The sequence below is a fragment of the Xenopus tropicalis genome, chromosome 3, assembly GCF_000004195.4.
Source record: "Xenopus tropicalis strain Nigerian chromosome 3, UCB_Xtro_10.0, whole genome shotgun sequence".
Taxonomy (NCBI): Eukaryota; Metazoa; Chordata; class Amphibia; order Anura; family Pipidae; genus Xenopus; species Xenopus tropicalis.
In genome coordinates, this window is record NC_030679.2 from 111286660 (window position 1) to 111309900 (window position 23241).

The 23241-nt window shown below is 37.6% G+C and overlaps 1 protein-coding gene across 1 annotated transcript in view; it reads right to left on the bottom strand.

Moving 5' to 3' along the window:
• agbl1 (ATP/GTP binding protein-like 1) overlaps positions 1-23241 on the bottom strand; it is a 247638-nt gene that overhangs the window by 90335 nt on the left and 134062 nt on the right. The window contains exons 20-21 of the mRNA XM_002933316.4: positions 22852-22983; positions 21900-22076 (exon numbers count right to left, since the gene is read on the bottom strand). Of these exons, the coding sequence (XP_002933362.2) occupies positions 21900-22076; positions 22852-22983 (309 nt within the window). The remainder of the gene's footprint in view (positions 1-21899; positions 22077-22851; positions 22984-23241) is intronic.

The window sequence follows — 23241 nt, forward strand, 5'->3', positions numbered from 1 at the left end:
ACTGTATGGGGAGCAATTACTTTCAGGCTAAAACAAATAAGCTAATATGTAATGAATCAAAAGCAGAATGATAATAAACTATTTGAAGATAAAAAATGCCCTGCCTAGTCTCATACAGTATTTCATTATCTGCTCCTCTCTGCAATTTTGATCTATGTCTTCAAATATTTCTCTGAATGTCCCCAAGTTATTTTATATTTAGTCCCCGCTTTATATGGAAAGTATCTTCCAGTAGGAATTTCTCAGGAACATTCCAATGCACCTTTAGTGTACTGGCAGATTTCTAAGGTACCTCACGCTATTACAGGTATCGGACCCCTTATCCGGAAACCCGTTATTCAGAAAGCCCCAAATTACGGAAAGCCCATCTCCCATAGACTCCATTTTAAACAAATAATTCAGAATTTTAAAACTGATTTCCTTTTTCTATGTAGAAATAAAACAGTACCTTGTAATTGATCCCAACTAAGATATAAATAACCCTTATTGGATGCAAAATAATCCTGTTGGGTTTAATTAATGTTTTATTGATTTTTTAGTAGACTTAAGGTATTGAGATCCAAATTACAGAAAGACCCCTTATCCGGAATACCCTTGGTCCCAAACATTCTGGATAACGGGTCTTATACCAGTGTCATGGCACAAAATCCCACCTGAATACCTGCTCTACCTTTCTTTTAATCCCAATCACCATTTCTCTGTGTTTGCTGTATACTGTCAGTCAGCTATAACTGTTGGTTTACCTAAAGTATTTGGCTACAGTAGAATCCAATCTATGGTGTTAATGCATGGAACATAATGCCCTTTTTTCAGCAAGCAAAATCCATAGCTTATGATTTGAAGTTTAGGAGCTGGGTTGTTTCCTGATGTTTCCTATGATTTTCCCTTTGTTCCATTAAAGTGACACTGACACTAAAAAACTACTCTTCGAAATATTAATGTACATAAAAAGTTACAAAAAAAAAAAGCACGTAAAAAGTTACCTATAGGTCATGCTGATCATTATTCCCTGATAGGGTTGCTTTTGTAAGTAATTGTTACTTGAAATTCATAAACCTGACTCTTTTGCCAACTCGATTTCTTAATTCTATTTACATACTAATATCTATCCTTCCCTCTGTTTCTTCTCATATAGAATTGAGTAATGGCCATGGTGGAGGCATACAAGGCAAATGGTTGGGTGAGTGGGAGGGCCCCCTGACACCTGGGCCCACTGGGAGTTTTCCTGGAATCCTGGTGGGCCAGTCCGACACTGGATAGATGTAAAAAAAAGTTTAATTTTTGGTGCCAGTATCTCTTTAAAGGAACAGTAACACTAAAAAATAAAAATGTTTTAAAATAATTAAAATATAATGTACTGTTGCCCTGCACTGGTAAAAGTTGTGTGTTTGCTTCAGAAAGACTACTATAGTTAATAGAAACAGCTGTTGTGTAGCCATGGGGGCAGCCATTTAAATTGAAAAAAGGAGAAAAGGCACAGGTTACATAAGCAGATAACAGATAAGTAGCATAGATTCCCATTGTATTCTACACAGTTTATCTGTTATCTTCTTAGTAACCTGTGCCTTTTCTCCTTTTTTCAATTTAAATGGCTGCCCCCATGGCTACACAGCAGGGTATTTATATAAACTGTAGTAGTGTTTATGAAGCAAATACACAACTTTTACTGGTGCAGGGCAATAGTACATAATATATTTATTATTTTTATACACTTTCATTTTTTGGTGTTACTGTTCCTTTAAGCTTTAGTTACCACACTGAAATGTGTCTGTTAATTTCAGTTTTGTAACTCAATTTTGTAACTAACAACTTTTCAACTGGTCTTTTTTTTTTTTTAATTATTTCAAAGGGGGAGCACTGGCCCTGGCAGCTAGATGAAATTTGGTCTTTAAGGCTAAAATGTTATTGTTATTACTTATTTTTCTCTTTATGTCCACTCCTATTCATTTTAGCAGGATTTGGATTCAGCCGAATCCAAGAGCCTGGCCAAACCTAATGAAACCCTATATACTGGAAAAAATGTTGCACACGCCGGCATTTACCACTTCATCTTTAGCAGCTTTCGCTCCTGGGTTCAGATTCGGTTCGGTATTTGGCCGAATTCATACCCAAGGAATCTGAGATTCTGCCTAATACCAAAATCCAGGGTTTGGTGCATCCCTAATTCAAATCCCTGCTGAATAATTTGGAGCCATAGAAACAGCTGCTAAAATTCCAAACTGCAGAGCTGCTGAACCAAAACTGAAATACTTAAAAAACCACAAATAATGAAAAATGAAGGTCAATTGCAAATTGTCTTAGAATATCATTCTCTACAACATACTAGAAGATCTTTTAAAGGTGAATTATCCCTTTAAGTTCCCAGCACTTCTGTATGCAATCATGCAGTGCTGTGTTTGTGCCACAAGTATTTGTCTCTCAGAGGAAGTAATCAGGTCTTGCTGTCTGAAGCTTTTATGCACTACTTGATGGATGCTGAGAAGCTACATAATCTGATCTATCACTAGCCTTTTTTTTTGCAAGCAGCCAATCATAATTAGCAGCCCAAGCATGCCAACAGGAACCTCTGGGGCCCATGATACCATCACCCATCACAATGAAGTCTGTAATTGTTCACTGTGAAAGCTTAAAAGTGCATATACAGTGAAACACAAAAAGAAAAGTATCAAGTTCAACAGCATCAATAGAGTGTGTGTATATAGGGTCTTGATAAAGGTCTTAGGTGGAGACCGAAACATTGGCCTGTTTTATCAGCATGATTTAATAAAAGTAATGTTTTATTTTTAAAGGATCCTGGTGTGCACCTTTTTTGGATTTTTGGATTTTTGGATAACTGCATACATAGAGGTAGCACCCAGGCACAGTGATTTGTAAGTTTGGTGTGCTGAAAGAGTTTTGGACTGTATATAGGGATGTAGCGAACCTCAAAAAAAAAGTTCGCGAACCTGTTCGCGAACTTCCGCCGAAAATTGCGAATATTCGCGAACTTTGCGAACCCCATAGACTTCAATGGGAAGGCGAACTTTAAAAAATAGAAAAGCCATTTCTGCCCAGAAAACTGATTTTAAAGTTGTTTAAAGGGTGCCACGACCTGGACAGTGGCATGCAGGAGGGGGATCAAGGGCAAAAACCTCTGAAAAATTGACACACACGCCGTTTTTCGAAATGATCGGTAATTTTGCGACTTTTTCGTATTTTCCGGCGCTTTCGTAAAGTTATCGTAAGTTTTGCGACTTTTTCGGAGCTTTCGTAACGTTATCGTAAGTTTTGCGACTTTTTCGGATCATTCGTACCGTTATCGTAAGTTTTGCGACTTTTTCTGAGCTTTCGTAACGTTATCGTAAGTTTTGCGACTTTTTCGGATCATTCGTACCGTTATCGTAAGTTTTGCGACTTTTTCTGAGCTTTCGTAACGTTATCGTAAGTTTTGCGACTTTTTCGGATCATTCGTACCGTTATCGTAAGTTTTGCGACTTTTTCGGAGCATTCGTACCGTTATCGTAAGTTTTGCGATTTTTTCGGTGCCGGCGAACCCAACTTGCGAACATCACGAAAAGTTCGCGAATTTGCGGACTTGCGAACACCCGATGTTCGCGCGAATTAGTTCGCCGGCGAACAGTTCGCTACATCTCTAACTGTATATATACATATTATATATATATATATACACAGAGAGAGTATTTCATCCCACAGGAAGACAACATAACATTTTCTTTAGATTTAGTTTCAAATAGACATCTGAATTAGGAGCAAGTGAGAAAATGTGCTATTAATATTTCTGCCCATGTTCACAGTGCATGAGAGGATTCAGCTAATTCCAGAGGAAAATGCAGTATGAAATCATGTTCCAGTTTTTCATTGTCCAAAAGAGGCAAGTTAATCCTCTTGACAATGAAATGCTGGCAATGTTGAGCATACCGATGTGATTCTGTGCCTATAAGGAGTGAAAGTCTACACTGGCACTGCCCGCATATCAGGGGTACTCAGAAATGTGTGCGACTGAATGAAATCTAAATAACTACCAAATGTTCATTTGTTCATTTTGGCATTTGTCGACGAATAGCATTTAGAGAATGCTCAGTGCTACTTAGGGCTGGGAAATTGTTAATACAAATAAACAGCAAGGAAAACAACCTTGATTTTGCAACATTCACGCCACAATGATTATTTATTATTTACCCATATTTCATTTTTATTAAACCAAGTGCATTATCCAAAGACACTTTTCCAGCTGTCAAGTAGATTTACGTAATAAAACCCTTGCGCGTCCAGGAGGATACTGATTACTCTCTACCCCCAAAATTAACAAATTCTTCTGTGAGCTGAAAATGTCGCCATGCAAAGCTTTATAAGTATTTTGTAAATAAATGACAAATTAGAACATTTATGGATAGTAATATTTTACATCTAATTGTCTATCATTTGGCATTGCAGGTAAAATCAGTAAATGTATTCAGTTCTGAATATTAATTATGTTTTGATATATCACAGCAGTAAAATTTGATTGCATTTTTGTTATAGCAGTCATTATATGCGCACTAGTATAATCTATCACATTACGGCCAATAAAATGTCAGTGTGAGCTAGGCGTATTGGTCTCTGTAAAGCCATAGGACTCCTTTCTTCTAAGCCAGTGATCCCCAACCAGTAGCTCGTGAGCAACATGTTGCTCCCCAACCCCTTGGATGTTGCTCTCAGTGCCCCCAAACCAGGGAGTTATTTTTTGAATTCCCGACTTGGGGGCAAGTTTTGGATTTACTACCAAATAAAGCCTCCTGTAAGCTGAGAGTGTGCATAGAGGCTGCCTAATAGCCAATCTTAGCCCTTATTTGGCACCTCAGTGAACTTTTATGATGCTTGTGTTGCTCTCCAAGTCCATTGACATTTGACTGTGGCTCACGAGTAAGAAAGGTTGGGGATCCCTGTTCTAAGCTATGTCATCCAGCAACAACATGATTTACTATGTTCCTCAAGGCCCACAATGATAGGCTATTGAGCTATGATTTTAGGAGGACCTGGTATTACTATAACTCTGTACCCTGGTTCATGATCAGTAATGCCATTTCTGAATATGCAACCAGGGTTGGATTGGGGTGTGCAAGGCCCACAATGGCTGCTACCCCAGGGGCCCCCAGCCACCCATTCACCCACTGCCAGCCCCTCCCACCCACATGCATACCTAATATTTTCCACGATCGGAGGAAGAAGAGCAGCGATGGCAGCAGCAGGAAGTGGCAAGAGGGCATCAAGTCAAGGTCAGTGGGGCCCACCAGGTTTTTTTACCAGTGTCCCGACGTCCCAGTCCGACCATGTATGCAGCCAAAAGAGGGAGAAAGATGACTTTTTGGATGGCTTTTGGATAAGTAAGTAACCCCATTGCTCTTCTATGTGTTTTGGCAAAGCTAGAGCTAGGTCCCACATACAGCTCTTTTGCTCCAAGTTTGCTTAGCAGAAATGAGAAGGACACCGAGAGTTGTCTATGAAGCTTTTTATTCATCCAGGTCAAGTCTAAAGCAACTGGACTTTCTGAGTTTTTTGAAAATGTCAGCACTCATCCAAGCGCAATTCCTTACTATTCAATTAACATTAAGAAGCTGCTTGGATAAGTGGTGAAATATTTTCAAAAAAACTCAAAGTCCAAGTGCTTTAGACTTCATTCTGCTAGATAACCCATAATGTTTTTTTCTGCATACTAAATTAAACCTTTAAAGTTATGTTACTTTATTTAATTTTTATTTTCTTTTTTAATAATTCTTTCTTTATTGGTTTTTTTAGGAGGGATACAGAAAGGAAGAGGGACTGGGAAGGAGGGGAAAAACAGAGAAATTTGCAGACTTTGTCATTCTGGTAAGTATAATAATCAGGTGTTAAACAGGTTTATGCATATTTTACAAAAGGGTTGTCAATTAACATATTCATAATGCAAGTACAAACAGTACATTTTTCGGATGATCAGACCTGGTAGGGTATGCCTGAGGAAAGGTATTAATGATAATGATAATTGTGGTCCTCTAGGCAGGTTAGCATAGTTGTTTTATCAAATCTCAATTGTTTTTGTACCAGGGTGCCCAGGTTTTCCTTAGGTTAGAGAAAGTGCCATGTCTCATGGCCTTAATCTCTTCGAATTTTTTGATTTCTTCCATAGTGGAGAACCATTCTGAGATGGTAGGGGGGGATTTCTGGAGCCATTTCTTAGGGATTAGGGATTTCGCTGCTTGGACCATGAAAAGCAATAATTGATTTGTAACCACTTGGTTTGTTGTAGAATCATAGTGTAGTACTATTAAGGCAGCAAGATTAACCTTCGGGTGGAGTGGGACTGTTCTTTGTATTATTTCCATGACATTGGCCCAGAATGTTTTAATTTTTGGGCAGTCAAACCAGATATGTTTATATGTGCCATTTTGGTTAAGGCATCTCCAACATAATTTTGATACATTACTAAACATTTTGTTTAGTCTAATGGGAGTATAATACCATTGAGAAATTAATTTGTAATTTGCTTCTTGGGTTTTTGATGATATGGAGCTTTTGTGCATAGATCTATAGATCTGTAACCAGATCTTGGAGTTAATATTGATCCCTAGCTTTGTCTCCCATTTATATTCCAAGGTTTCGTCTCTACAGAGAGAGTTTTTTATTAACCCTTTATAGATTGTGGATAGTGGTTTTTTTATTCTGCCTGAGAGGTGCATCATTTGTTCCCACCATGTGACTTCTCTGATTGCTTTAGATAGGTTACTGGAGGTACAGTAGTGATGTAATTGTCTATAACACCATATGTCCCTTGGGCGAGTATGTCTAGACTTCTGTATTGTTTCTAGGGGTAGTAAGCCTTTGGCAGATAGTAGGTCTGCTAGAACTGTTGTTCTGTTGTTGGTCTCAGCCCAATGGTCGAAGGTTCTTTTCTCTAGGCTTGGAGGGAAGTCTAGATTATTTAGTAATGGAGTATTGGGAGATGGGTGGGGGGATATTCCCCATTCGTCTCTTATTTCTAACCAAATCTTTAGAGTAGCTCCTATTAGTGGGTGGTGATGCAGTTCTTGTGGGATATTAGAGGGGAGAGCCCAAATCAGGTTGTACAAGGGGACTTTGCATAGAAGTTGTTCAAGCTCGAGCCAGATTTTTCTTTTTTCTATACCTGTTTTCCATGATAGAATACGTTGTAGATGAGTAGACACATAGTACATATATATATCTGGTACTGATAGTCCTCCGCTATCTTTATGTAAAATTAGCTTACTATATTTCTGTCTAGGTTTTTTGTTGTTCCAAATAAATCTGGAGATTATTGCTTTTACTTTGCAGAAGAAGGATTTGGGTATCTTAATGGGTAGTAGTTGGAGAAGGTATAATATTTTGGGTGTGATTATCATTTTTATCACTTGGATGCGTCCGAACCAAGATAATTTATTGTTATTTTCCCATTTTTTTAGTGTGTTTTCAATTTCTGTTAGAAGGGGTATAAAATTATAGGAGTATAAGGATGTAAGATCTTTTGCTATGTTTGCTCCCAAGTGTTTTATTGAAGTTTTGGCCCATTGAAATGGGAAGTTTCCTGCTATCCGCTTTTGTTCCTGTGGTGGCAAGTTAATACTTAGTGCTTCAGATTTGCTCGCATTGATTTTGAAATTTGATACTACTCCAAATTTGTCTAAGAGATTCATTATGTTTGGTAGGGCGATATGGGGTTTAGTAATAAAAAGGAGAAGGTCATCTGCAAAGGCTATTGCTTTATGTTCTTGGTGTCCTAATCTTATTCCTGTTATGTCCTTATTTAATCTAATATGTGATAATAGTGTTTCCATAACAAGAATAAATAAGACCGGGGATAGGGGGCACCCTTGTCTGGTGCCATTGCATATATGGATTACTGGAGATAGGGTTCCATTAATTCTAATTCTGGCTGTTGGGTTAGAATATAGGGCTAGTATTTTCCCGGTTGTTTGTTCGCCTAATCCAAATCCTAACAAAGTATATTTAAGAAAGTCCCAGGACACCCTATCAAATGCTTTTTCAGCATCGGTGGTGAGGAGCATACTCGGTATTTTTGCTTTTTGAGCATGGTGTATTAGGGAAATTAGTCTGGAGGTGTTATCTTTGCCTTCTCTAAAGGGGACAAATCCCGATTGATCAGGATGAATTAATTCGGGAATAATAGTTTTAATCCTATTGGCTAGCAATTTAGCATAGATCTTAAGATCAATATTGATCAATGAAATTGGCCTGTAGCTGGCACATAGTAGTGGGTCTTTGTTTGGTTTGGCTATTATGGTTATATGCGCCTCTTTTGCTTGGTTAGGGAAAGTTTGATCTAGGTTTATTGAGTTGAAGTACGTAGTGAGGTAATTTACTAGGTCTGATTGAAACTGTTTATAATAAGTGGCACTAAATCCATCGGGGCCTGGACTTTTGTTGTTTGGGAGTTCAGTTATAATTTTATTTATTTCTAGAGTTGTAAATGGTTCTTCTAGTTTTGAAGCTTGTGCTTTAGATAGTTGGGGAAGGTGCGCTGAGGATATGAATTGTTTAACTTTGTCTATTTCGGATCTAGAGTTAGTTCCTGTTTTAATTCTATATAATTTTTGATAGAATTCCTGAAAGGAGGCCGCAATTTGTTTTGTACTTTGATGTATTATTTGGTTTTTGTCTTTTATAGCTGTGATATGGGTTTTGTCTTGTCTGCTTTTCAGAATGTTGCTAAAGAATTTATTGCATTTACTATTGTACTCATAAAATCGCTGTCTAGTACCTAAATAGGCTTTGTAGGTTTTAATATCTAGTAAGGCTTTCAATTGAACTCTTTTAGATAGGAGATGTTGGTATGTCTGTTTTGCTAAAGATTGTTTATGGGTTTTTTCTATTGTTCTTATTTCTTGGATTAATTTGTCTATTTCTTTGCTTCTTTCTTTTTTTATTTTAGAGCATAAAGCTATAAGATGGCCTCTCATAACACACTTGTGTGTTTCCCATAGAATGGCAGGATTCGTATCAGGTAAGTCATTTTCTTTAAAAACTTGCTTAATATGGTTTTGTATTATTTCTATATTCTTCGGATTAGTAAATATATGTTCATTTAATCGCCATAAGAACTCTGATTTAAGGGTGTTAGGGATTTCAAATGATATTTTGACTGGAGCATGATCAGATATGGTGGTTTGTTCTATGTTGGCTGCTTTTAAGTAATGTAGCCAATTTTGGGACATCCATATGTAGTCTATTCTTGCATAACTATTGTGCACCGGGGAGTAGTGTGAGTAGTCCCTTTCTTTAGGGTTTAGACATCTCCATGTATCGATTAACCTTAAGTTATGAAAAATAGCTTTCACCTTTTTTAAAGTTTTATATGATAAATTATGCTTGCTAGAGGATGAGTCCACTAATGGATTCAAAGGGAGGTTTAAATCACCTCCTAGTAACAGCAGGCCTTCCGTGAATGTTTCGAGCTGGTTGGCTATTTCTGCCAGTAGTTTTAATTGGCCTTGATTAGGCAAGTAGATATTGGCTAGTGTGACTGAAGTGTTGGCTAATTTACCCTTTACAAATAAGTATCGGCCATTTTTGTCTTTTAGCGTTTCTGTATGAATAAAGGGTACATCTTTATGTATCAAAATCATGACCCCTAATGATTTTTTTTCAGGGTTATTGCTAGTGAACATTCGTGTGTAGACTTTTGGTGTGATATGAGGTTGGTTACCTGCCTTGAAATGTGTTTCTTGTATAAAGACTATTTTTGCTCCCAGCCTATTGCATTCACGCAAGACCTGTGATCTTTTGACCGGTTCATTTAACCCATTGACGTTATAAGATATAAGAGAACATATTGCGTTAGTTGACATTATAATTTTTTAAAACATGTAGCTTAAACGTATCAGTTACCATAGACATAAGAAAATATAACAGTGGTTCTGGTATTTCCCTTAGCAAAATGATGCATAGTAAGAAAAGTCTTAAACTTATAGAACTGGGGATATAACTTATGTACAGTGATTTGCCGTTTGGCTGGAATACTTTATTTGAAACCGCTCTTTGTAATGTGGGGGTTTGTAGTTCACCCCACCTAGTAAGAGCTATATGGTCTACTGTGATATCTATGATATCTGGGGGGGTTAGTGATGGCCTAGCGGAACGGGTGGCTAGTGCTTCACTTAACATCATTAATCAGCACATTTCTTGAGACTGCCGACTACTGTAAATAAAGAATGTTAATACCTAACATGGTATAACAATGCAACATTTTAACATGGGTTTAAGAGTGATATATCGATACCCTTTATTTGTTGTTGCCTTTAGTGCTTAACTTGGTCAGTCTTTTGTTCTTTTGGGTGTTGCTTTTAGGTTATAGTCCTTAAGGAGTCTATGTTTCGGGGTTCTTGGTGTGCGTCTTTGCAGAGGCATTTCCCTCCATTCGTTGTCAGTATCTACATCGATTTGAGTGAGGTCTTCTTCCTCTTCTATCCATCCTGGTAGGGGGATTTCCTCTAGTTGTAGTTTGCTGAAGAACTCTTTAGTGTCTCTAGGTGTTCTGAGGGTGGTTTGCTGGCCATTTTTGGTTGTTATTAGGCAAAACGGGAATCCCCAACGATATTGCACATTGTTAGCTTTTAGTAAGTCTAGTAAAGGTTTTAGTTGCTTCCTTTTGGTTAATGTATATCTGGATAAGTCTTGGAACAGAGAGATTTTTTGGTCATCAAAGTTTATTTTTGTTGCCATTCTCGCTTTATTAAGGATTTCTTCCTTGGTCTGAAAATCATGTATACAGCACAGTATATCGCGTGGTGCCTCTGGGGGAGCATTCCTGGGTTTAATAACCCTGTGTTCACGATCAATTTTAATTTCTGTGTTTGCTTCTCTTCCCAGTAAGCTATTAAATATTTGTAATAAGGCTGTATGGATTTCCTCTTTAGTGATAGTCTCAGGGACCCCTCTGACCCGTATGTTGTTTCTCCTGCTTCTATTCTCAATATCGTCTATGTGACGGTTAGCTTCATCTAGCTGGGATTTTTGAGTGTGAATTATGCCCCATAGTTTCTTTTGATTGCGGAGTACAGTACCTTGTTTTTGTTCTAATGCGAAGGTTCTTTCCGCCATGTTTGAAAGGTCCGTTTTTATTTCTTGCAGTTCAGCTCGTAGACTTTCAGTCGATTCCCGTAGCAGATTTTTGATGTCCTCCTTCGTTGGAAGCGCTTTCAGGTAAGTTTGAAGCGGGAGTTCGTTGTCGCTTTCTGGGTCTGAGGAGTCCTGGGCTTGTTGTGCCTGCATGCACTCGTCTGTGTCTGCTGCCGGCGCCATTTTGTTAGCGTCGCGGTCAGCTTTGGAATGTTTAAATATCGGTGCCATCACTTTTTCTGGTGGTAATGATTTCTCCACCGCTTGCCTCTCTCTCTCCGGTTTGTTTTTATGAGTTTTCCCCATGTTAAGTGCAGATTTGTCGGCTTAGTGTCTCAGTCTGTGCGGAGCTCACTTATCCTGCTGCCATACAGTTCCGTGGTCAGCCACGCCCCCCTAATTTTTATTTTCAAATCAGGGTGAAGGAAGACTGCAGGAAAAATACCATAGTATCATAGTATTCCATCATAATTCTTACAACGTACATTGCTATCAATTTCTGCAATGGCTTCTCTGTTTTATAACTGTGTTTGAAGGGGCCCTACTACTATCTTCAACAGTTACATGGGATTTTTCTTTCTTTACCATGCCCTTAACACTGCATTGTAGAAGCTCCATTATTTTGAAGCTACATAAGTAAAAACATATTTGTAATTATTACTTTCAAGCAACTGTATATTACCTCAACCCTCTATCCCATCAAATCCAATACCAAACCAACTGCCTGTAAGTTGTGGGCTTAGTAAGCATCATCCTCAGTTTGAAGCAGGCGAGGAAGTAGGATAAATAAGTACTCAGTATGGGCACATTCAAGGCATATCAATTTAGTGAGTGACTGTGCCCTATAAGTTACATGTCCATCATTTCATGATTTGCCAACAAGTATGCACAATGTGTATAAACAATTGAAGTTTTATTGACCCTATCTACCAGTGTAAAATATATTGCAAATTGTACAGTTTGCACCATTGTGCAGTGAATGTAATAAAACTTTTGTTTTTTAAAAAGTCCTTAGTTCTGCATCAAAACACAACACTGTTTTTTAAAGGAACAGTAACACCAAAAAATGAAAGTTTTTTTAAAGTAATTAAAATATAATGTACTGTTGCCCTGCACTGGTAAAAGTTGTGTGTTTGCTACAGTAATACTACTATAGTTTATATAAATAAGCTGCTGTGTAGCCATGGGGGCAGCCATTAAAGTTGGAAAAAAGGAGAAAAGGCACAGGTTACATAGCAGATAACAGATGACCTCTCTAGAATACAATAGTGTTTATCTGTTATCTCCTATGTGCCTGTGCCTTTTCTCCTTTGAATGGCTGCCCCCGTGGCTAAACAGCAGCTTTGTTTACATACATTTCTGGGGCAAACACACCAGTTGTACCAGTGCAGGGCAGCAGTATATTTTATTCTTATTACTTTTATACACTTTCATTTTTTGGTGTTACTGTTCCTTTAAGGTGTTGTTAAATGTGAATTTTAGTTCTGTATTTTTTCCGTTACAACTTTTATTACATTTCTGTAGACCAGGTGACTGATTTTCTCAACCAGGTCAATGATTCCGTCATATGAGAAGAATGCTAGAAACTGTGTTTTTGTTGTATAACAGGCACCTGGTAATTTAAATAGATGGCAAAGAGCCTATACAACTTTCTTTTAGTCAACAGACCATGTAGTAACATCCCCATTCTGTATCTGCACATTACAGATTCACTGACCTAAGCATTTGTTTTAGACTCAATGGAAAACAGAAGTTATTTCCAGAATGCCAGCTTCAAGCTAGAAAGTGTAATATGATGTGATGGAACAGACACTATGCACATGTGGAAAACAAGGAATGGGAATCAGTGCCACAAATGTACCATTCATTGTTCCTTCAAGTAAAACTGCTGGTTTATACAAAGGGGGTGAGAAAGGTTAGGTTTTAATCCTCCCAATTTGGAATCAGACCATACCTCAACTCTGAGGGTTAAATTCTTCTTCTGGGAGGCAGAATAGCCTGTGTAAGTTAGATCTACCAGGCTGTGAGGAAACAGACTGAAATAAGTCTTTGGTAATAAAAAAAGGAAGGAAATTTGCTTCCTATTTCACCAACATATGGATGAAATGTAAAGCTTTCAAACTTAATAGTAGAAACGGGGGGGACACTTTGGGTTAAATATGATTTTATAAATATATTCATTTTTGTTCTTTCCGTTTTTTACCCTAAAATCACCTGAGGTCTAAAATCTTGTACTCCCAAGCTTATTTTATACTAAGCCTACAAATCTACCATTCATTTCATCGCATTTATCTCTCCACTATGGCCTCGGGAATTTTAGCACAAGTATTAATTCTAATTTCTAATTAACAAAGTTTTACACTTCAGGTAATGGTTACGTTCTTCAGATATTAGAAACTCCTTTGTAAAATTGTTTCCATATAACACAGCTGTCTAGCTACTATATTTTTATATTGGTCTGTTGTGCCTATGAGATTCCTTCCAGACAGGCTGCCCATGTTAGTAGCTCTCCTCTGATACCCATTAGCATGGATTATTTTTGTTATATTGAAAAAACATTTCATGAACACTTTAAACTTCAATCTTTTATAAGTAGTTTCAGTCTATTCTATGTTACATATTTTTGTTCATATATCAAGGGATTGTTTATTATTTCTTTATTCTCACACTTTGTGCAATAAAGATCATAAAGTAGTTAAAAGAAAATCATACAAAATGTTCTTTTAGAACAGTTTCATCAGTAGTATAGTATTGATACAATATACAGTGAGCCGGTTACCCATTAGATGCCCCCAGAATACCGATAGCTGTCGCAGGCTATTTAAAATAGTAGCCGTTTGCTGATAAGCTCTATCTCTACCAAGGGAAGTGATATAATCAAGCACAGATTGCCTTTTCAGCAATAAAACAGTCTATACATCTGAGCAGACCTAGGCAGCCTTTAAATTCAGTTACAGGTAAATGGATCTATTATACAAAATGTCTGGGGGTTTGGGTATATTGGGTCTTTCTGTAGTATTGAGCTCCATGCCTTAGGTTCACTAACAACTAGTAGGAATGATGACCATATGTTTACCATATGTTAATATATTTAATGAAATAATATATTCTGTTTTTATTTGTTTTAATAGTACACCATCTGAAAAGTCACCATCAGTTTTTCAATGCTGTAACATGGACATTAAAAAAGTCAGTGGGGATGGATGACGTCTACCTCAACAACTGGTTAGTACAAGTTGATCCAGGGACTGTTCCCCTTGCCATCTTGGAGTCAGGAAGGGATTTCCCAGCCCCCCCCCCCCCCCCCCCACCGCTGTGTAAAATACAACAGGTTTAGTTCTTACACAGGAAGATTAACCAGGGTCAGGTGCTATCTATGGCTCCCTACAGGGATATAGAACCAAAGCATTTTACATATAATAATATTTGTTAATAAGAAATAGTTTATTTGTAGGTGCTGGATCAACAGGTATAAATGTATCTATCCTTATTGCATGTAGGATTTGTCCCTTTGTTGAGTAATTTAAAGAAATTGGTCAGCAAACTGGCAGGTTAAACATTGAGAAATGTAAGGCAATGCATTTAGTTTAGCAAATTGAATGCTAGTTATGTATTAAATTGAATTGGGGTGAGAGCCTCCTTACTTGAACATTATTTTGTTAGATAGTACAGTATGTGACCCCATTGTATGTGGCTGCTTTTTTTGTAAAGGAGTGCCACATTTTGCTTCAAATGCACATAGTTACCATCATAAAGTTACAACAGTGGTTGCTGGTGTAGGACTTGCTCATGTTAAAAGTGTCTTTGAGACAGTACATTCATCTCAAGGGCTTGATGAGCTCAGCTATTGGTTTAATTTGCTGTAGTAGGAAATGAAGGCAGTACAGCAGCCAATCAGCAGGGTACAGGCTGTAGGTGTCAGGGAAACACTGAATGTAAGCAACACATTTGTTTATTTACCACTGAGTAAGCACTAGCAAGTTATGCTACGTAATTCACCATACACATGTAGCACCATTTGTGGCACATTCAATGCAAGAGCGCAGGGCATATTACAGCAAGGAAGCCTTATGCTTAATACCTACCTCAAGCAAGAGGCTCCTTAAGCATCTTCCCTACTGAGCCGCAGTAATGACATTGAAGAACATGTTGCCCATTGGCTCCCCACATGTGATTTCTTACATGGAAGGTGCCAGAATGCAACTCGCTGTCAAGCACAAATATGAATTGTGATTTTTTTTTTTACAGAAAAGTCACTCTGCTCCCCTTTTTTGCACTTTTAATTTGTTTGCCTTTATTAAACAAGCTCTAGTCTTTAGTGCATATATATATATAGAATAAAAAAGACCAGCAACTCCGGGATTTCTTGTGAAAAATCAAAACATATATTCAAAGTAGCATAAACAGCCGACGTAACGTTTCGATCCCCATTGGAACCTTTCTCAGTGATATTAGTATCACTATATAATAAGGGGTGTTTCCATCTCTGCCTCTGAATATACAATCTAATCACAAAGTACAAGTTTCTCTCCATGTGATGAGTTAAGTACTGTTTTGCTGAACACATTAACACCATCATATACATATTTGCTAGGCTTGGCTTAATACATTGTTACATTGTTACTCCCATTACAGGATAATTTGTGAAATTAATTAGATAATGAAGTAAAGAGTCACTGAAGTAGAGCAGTTACAATGCCTATGAGTTGTAATGGGACAAATCAATTATTGTGTAAAGAACTGTCATTTTTCTCCAGGGAGAACATTCTCTTGCTAAAAGATCTGTGCCAAATGTCAAAAATGTCATTAACAATTTGATCCAGACACAAGCAAGAAACAAATAACAGAAGTTACATATTGTCTAGACATGCTCTGTTGCTCGGGAGCCTTAGTAATGCAATGTCCTTTGTCACCTTGACCATGTCACTTTGTCCTTGTGAGTCAAATACAAACACCTGCGCAACACAACAGCCACTTCCTAAGCCAACTACTTTTTTGTTTACTTTCCTATCATAAAATACAAGGGCTACAGAGTAAAAAATAGAATCAGAGGGCCCTACTCGCAAGAGCTTGCAATCTAAAGGGTCACTATACATTTAAAACAGCTTCATCCCAATACTGGTACACAGTATGCCATTATACACTATGAAAACCATAAGGTGACATGAAAGGGGTGGGATGATGATAATGTCACAAGGGTGGGATGATGACAATGGGGGTGGAACAATGACATTTTGATAGCATTGGAGGTGGGCTTATGAAGTATATGGGTAGAGACAGGCAGCAAAAGGGATGACCGGGCTATCTAGTAATCCTATGATCGTTAAAGTTTACCAGGATTTAAAGTAAAATCTGGGGACACCTATAAATATAAAGGTTTTTGAGTCTAGGCATACTTACTGACCATACCCATTTAAGGTTGCAGGCACAAAAATAAAAATTAAATTGTGTGTTATATTTTGCAGCTGCTGCAAAAGCAGCTTCCCTACAGCGGAATCAAAGCCAAAAAAGTGGAAGTTATTCTTGAGTTGATACCTGCACGCTTTTCTCTCTTTTTCCGTGCAGCTGTTTGCATTCTGCTGTTACTTCAAAACGTCCTTGCATTATCTAAGAAGGACCACAAGGTGGCAGTCACAATTACAACAGTGCCGGCTGCTAATATAGTTGAACAAATCTTGAGTTCTAAATGTGTTAGTTTACCTCAAGGACCATTAATGTCTTAGAAGGACTGTAAATTCACAAAATATGGCAAATTAAAGCAGCAAAGGGGATTTTGTAGTGCTACATTAGGTAAAGTTGTAAGAAATGTAAATTGCTGTAAACCGAAAAAATCAGTTAGGCTCCAAAAATGCATTCATTTCTGTGAAATAAAGCTAATTGAGGTTTAATTCAATTTACTAAGTTTGTGGTCTGGAATCATTTTTACATTTGCCGCTGTGCTAACAAAATAAAAAACATTGAAAATTGGAATGAAGCTGTTTATATGCAAAGAAAAGGGACACTTTTAGGCAGCAAAGCTGTCCTGGTGCAGTAATCCATAGCAGCTAATCAGCTATTTGTTAGTAATAAAATCTAATGTCTGATTGGTTGCTATGGGTTACTGCACTAGGGCAAGTAGCTGCATAACATTGTCCGTGTTTACTCTGGGGTACTGGTAACATTCTCACAGCTCCAATATGATGTGTACGTTTAGCCTGGAAGCCCTACGTACATGACATGTGCAGAAGGTTATTAAGTCCTGTACCCACCGTGGTGTCACAGAAATAAGCATAATTATTCTATAATATTATTCTGTGCAGAGAGCAGAAACGTGCCATTGCATTTTGTACATCTGCCACAAGCAGGGTAAGCACAACACATACAAGCACCACTGACCAAAGACCACTGAAAGTGCATATAACTTTAGCAAATGGCTAACTGAAGACAGAAGTGAGTATCCACATGTAAACAATTGGTACAAATGTATTCTGGTGCGATTTCCCTCATCAACCAATCTGACATGTATTTCCATTTAAAGCTAATTGCTGATTGGCTTCAGTGAGTTACTGCACTGAAGTAAATCAGAGCCAATGTTAAAAAAATGCATCACACAGATGCTTCATGGGAATAACACAAATGGGGGAATGTCATTTAAGTTCCTAATGAAAAAAATATGCACAATTTTTTCTTTTTGTGTTTTATTGCTGAAATAAATAATGTGCTGTGCTGATATATACTCTGTGATCTGTTTTTAAAATACCAGCAGTTCAGGCCAATCGCCCCCGCTATCTATTGGTACAGCGTACAGAGAGTGCAGGGACAAAGAGCTAGGGACACAGACAAAAAGAAGGTTTAATAGGCCTATTATGTCTGCTCTTCTTTCATTTTACCTACAGATAAAGTGACTGGTAGCACTTACTTGGCTATTGGCTAGGGCTTATTTTTTCTGTCATTCATTTATTTTTGCAATATGAAGCCTTTTTATAGTACAACGGTGCACACTGACAGCACACAATTAGGCTGACTGACTCATCTATGTACAGTATATATTTATATATACAATATCTCTCACGGCCTATCTGTACTGTTGTGTTTCTGATGTTGTCAGTGCCGCGTGTGTTTAAGGAAGATGTAAAATACATGGTATGTACAGAAAATAAGGCTTTTGACTGTATGATAGTATGTAAAAATAGCCAAATGCATTATACATACAGTAGATGGGGCCATGATGCAGTGTGACTGTGATTACGAGCTTTTCCTGTCGTGGCCTTTGACATACTGTCTTGTTCTGGCATTCAAGATTTTTTCTTCTGGGGAGCTTTAAAGATATAAATATCCCAAAGGCTCTTTGCAAGCAGAGGGATCTCAGTTAAAAGCAGTAAATGTGAATTTTTGCTTTGGGATGTAGGATTTTCCTTTAGGTATCATTCTCCTTTTGGCTAAGATGGATTAATTTGGGGACACAAGGCAAAAAACAACCTTAGTTGTTTTTTTCTTTTTTTCCAGGCCAATTTTAAGTTCTTTATTTTAATTTTCTACCTAAATGCTTCTCATATTTTTCTATGATAGTGGTAATTTAGTAAAGCTCTCTCTCTTTCTCTTACTTAGACAGAATTAACAGAACATAATGTGATGTTCCCAGTGTCGGGCCAGGTCTTAGGCAACCCAGCAGGAATGTCGCTCCACCACTGCCCCCCAGCATGCACATACACGGTGATGATGGGGGTGGTGAGGAAATGAGCGAGCATTGGGGAGCAGTGGGTAATGGGCAGGATGGGGATTCATGAGCGTGACTCGAGGTCCTAGGAGTCGGGGTAGGCAGACTACTTGGGTTAAATTAAGAGAATCCTTTCATAATGGATTTCAGCTCCAATGACAGGGGGAACCGGAGGAGGAAAAAGTCACATGCTCTTTATTATATCCATTAAAATCACAGATGCCTCATTATTAACTATTTCACTGGACACAGTTAAATGGAAAATAAAAAGTAGGTATATTTATATAGTAGCCTTTTAATATAGGAAAATACACATGCCTAAATGGTAAACCATTTGCTATTCTGTCCAAGCTGCAAACTAGTGCTGTTCATTTCGTTAGGATGCGTATGTACGCCACAAGCACCATGTATTATTTCTTGTATTTTCTTGTATTGTCAGATCAGCTGTAAATGGTCTGTCCTTGGCAAACTTACAGCACACACGTGGAACAGGAACAAAACACGTACATACTTTTTCTACAGTGTGTGGGTGGGCCAATCATATAATGACTAGGCACAGAAAGGCACAGTTCTGTTTTATTTATGGCTCTAACAATCGTGCGTAAGCAGTCATATTTCAGCCATAGACCATAACCTTTATGTCTGCAAAAATCAAGCCAGACTCATGTAGAGATCTATTTAATATCAAAAGATTTTCTTAATGCAAGAAGCAGAAACAAAGAAGGAAAGTACTATAAATCTAATTTAAATGGTTTTTTTCTTGGTATGCAAGAAAATGTTGTACTAGATTTTTCCCAAGACAGTACATTTACATTATGAGCTGTAATAAGGACCTCTGTTTGCTAGTACAGTATCTTGTACAGTGCTGTAAAACATATTGTGAATGGGGAGTATATATATATATATATATATAATCTATTTTTAACTTCTACCTTCCACCTCCAAAGCAATATATTGCCAATGCATAATAACAGGCCAATAGGAGCACTATTTACTTGTTTTTTTGTGCATTGATGCAGGAATTTTGTTGACCCCCTGCTGCTGAGCAAAGCACAGAAACTGGAACAAGAAACTTAGACAAGATCCTGGGTAGAGGATATTGTATGGCAGCTAAAAAGTCATAGAATGTGGGTTTGTGAAGAAGGGATGGAACAAAAGCAGCACACATATATATATATATATATATATATATATATATATATAATTTATTGAATGTAAAATATAAATGTTATATATCAATAATATAAAATATTATATTTTTTAAAAACCACAACTAAACTTTTTTCCATGAATGGCAGTGACGTTTTCGTGTTCTCTCAACTCCTTGCACTTCTAGGATTACCACTAAAAGTTACACCTTAAAGCCGCAAACTGACCCCAATCCTCAGGGCTACAAAACCAATAAAGGTATGGGACCTGTCATTCAGAATGCTGTTAATTGGGATCAAGTACAAGATACTGTTTTGTTATTACAGAGAAAAGGGAAATCACTTTAAATAAATTGAATTATTTGATCAAAATGGACTGTAATTCAGACCTTTCTGGATAATGGGTTTCCAGATTCCATACCAGGGTCAGACTGGGGGGTGCAGGGCCCACCTGGGCTGCTGCCCCAGGGGCCCTGCAGGTGCCCCCTCCAGCCGCGTTCCCCACACCCCCTAAGACAGTTTCTGAATATTCTACTTTTTCTAAAATTGATCCCCTCTCAGTTTCCCAGAATAGCTGTTCTTTAGGTAGGTGCCTCTGCTCCCATCATGGGCTAAATGCAGATAAAATACAAATTTGGCTGAAAAAAAAAAGACTGTAAACTTCACAAACTATTACATGTGGTTGCAATAAAAAATAAGCACATTTTGACATGTTTGGCTGGAAGAATTCTTTTATTTTTTTTTTATTATTGAAAAATGATCTGCAAATATGATCATAGATGCTAATAAAAAAGACTGTAATATAGCCATATTAAACGCTGACATGAGTTTCATTTAAAGCTACTGCAAATCCAATTGTGTATGCTCCATAGGGAGAGCTTAGTTCTGTTTTATTACTCAGTGCACCTCATGGAATTATAGTTAAATAAATCCAGTTAAGGGAAATCTCAAATGCAACATTATAAACAGTATCTTTACTGTGTGCTTAATAAACTGGTTTACATGCTGCCATTAGTAAAGTAAAAAAGATGCAGAATATTTTGTATCATTTGTAATGAATATGCCGACTTTTTATTTGTGGTTAACAAGCAAAGTGTCACATATGGCAAACCCAACCCCCAGGGGAGTATCTGGATTGGTGTCTAGGTGCGCTTTTCTGAATATAACAGCCACCCTTGGCCTTGGGCCTGGCCCTCAACTACTCGGGTGCTGCCAAGACTTACTGCATGAGAACAGGGCTGTTTCCTTTCAAATGGGGGTCACTGACCCCAGCAGCCAAAAACTATTGTTGTATGAGTCTACAATTTTATTGTTATTGTTACTTCTCATAACTTATGTTTCTATTCAGGTCCTCTCCTATTTATATACCCTTCTCTCATTCAAATCACTTCCTGGTCGTAGGGGCGCTGCTGTCATGAGGCGAGTTTTTTAACTCGCCTCAGGCGGCACCGCCCCCGAAGTTACCAGGGGCGGCAAAAATCCGAATTTCCAGATTTTTAAAAACAGAGAGTGTAAGTGTGCTAAAGGTAAGCTGGGGGGGGGAAGAGGGGGACCTGAGGAGACCCTGCTTAAGATCCAGAAACATCACTACCTTGTTGCTAATGTAATTTAGACCCTAGCAATCGTATAACTTCTGAAACCCCAAACTGGATGGAGAGCTGCTAAACAAAAAATGAAATAATTAAAAAAAACTACAAATAATAAAAAATGAAGACCAATTGCAAACGGTCTTAGAATAGCACTTTTTACATCATGCTAAAAGTTAACTCAAAGGAGAACAACCCCTTTAAACAATAAAGGTAACATGCTAAATGTCACATGTATATATTTTTTTATCAACAGCATTTGGCCAAACAAGATCCGCAGGTATATGATGACAGATAGATAGATAGATAGATAGATAGATAGATAGATAGATAGATAGATAGATAGATAGATCTACAGACCTTGTATGCTCCTTGATTAAATCCACAATAAGTGCTCTCCATCGTATAGCTTCTCAAAACCCCAATTTCGTGCCACACCACCACTCGAGCCGTTGACTCCCTTGCTTTTTCCACTAAAAAACTGCTGTTGGCCATGGAAAATGCAGGAGCAATCTTATCAAGAATTTTTGGCAAGCTCTAAAGTAGAAAATAACAAACTTTGATTAGAAATCCGTAATGGCGCTTTCCTGCTTTCTAAGTAAGGCTATATCAGTTAAAGATTAAAGTGGAGAAAATTAGAGCCAAAATTAGAATTAAAAAAATTGAAGCATTTTCTTTGTTAAATATAGGAAACAGCTTTTTGTAACTAGAATGGTTAAATTGCAGACTGAAATGATATTTATATTAGTATATATAACATCCCTAGAAATCTTGCTGCAGGCACAGCAGCACCCCAAAACCACCATTTCTGTATTTAGATTTCCAACAGAATACACAGAGCTCTGAATCTGCAGGGAAGCTGTCACATCCAAAGCAGTGGTGATTTCTCCACTCAGTATTGGTTGGAATAAACAGTTTTGCTGCAGCTGCACTGTGCACAGTGGTGCAAAGCCTCTCTAGATGTGGGCAAAATGCCATGTGTATCTCTCAGAGCGTGTCATTGACATAATGAGTGCTGTATCTTTGCTACTGTGTGTGCATGTTAGTCTGACATTTTTGCTTAATATTATATGGCTTAGGGATTTGTAACCTGTGGCCCTCTGGCTGTTTGGCTTTTGCTAAATTATGACTACCAATTATGACTACCAACTATCTTTAGTTGCCAGAGAATTTAGTTTGTGACACCCCTTCAAGTTTCAGATTAGACTGAAATATTCTTTTTATATTATGCAAGCCTCACTTTTGTTATTGCAGCATATAGGTAATGAGAAATTTGATTATATTTATTAATGGAAATTAAAATTAGGCATACCCTATACCCAACATCCTCAAGGAGAGTGGATGAGTCCACAACACAGCCAGCCTGCCAAAGGGTCTCCTTTATACTGCATCCATAGAAAAATACATTTTTCCTCTGAGAGTGTCCATGATAATCACAGAATACCTAAAAAGATAAAATATAACTTCATAAGTTTATTTGGTATCATGCTTACAAATGAGCAAATAGTTGCAAAGGAACATTAAAATGTGAGACACTGATATAACATCATACTCCATAATGACTTAGCTAGGATGTGTTGGTTCCACATGTGCATGTTATGTATAGTAACAAGAGACAATTGGACTTTTTTCCCCTACCTTTTTTATTGAATTCCATAAAAGCCAACCATAACCTTATAATTCTGGATTATCGAAAGTAACT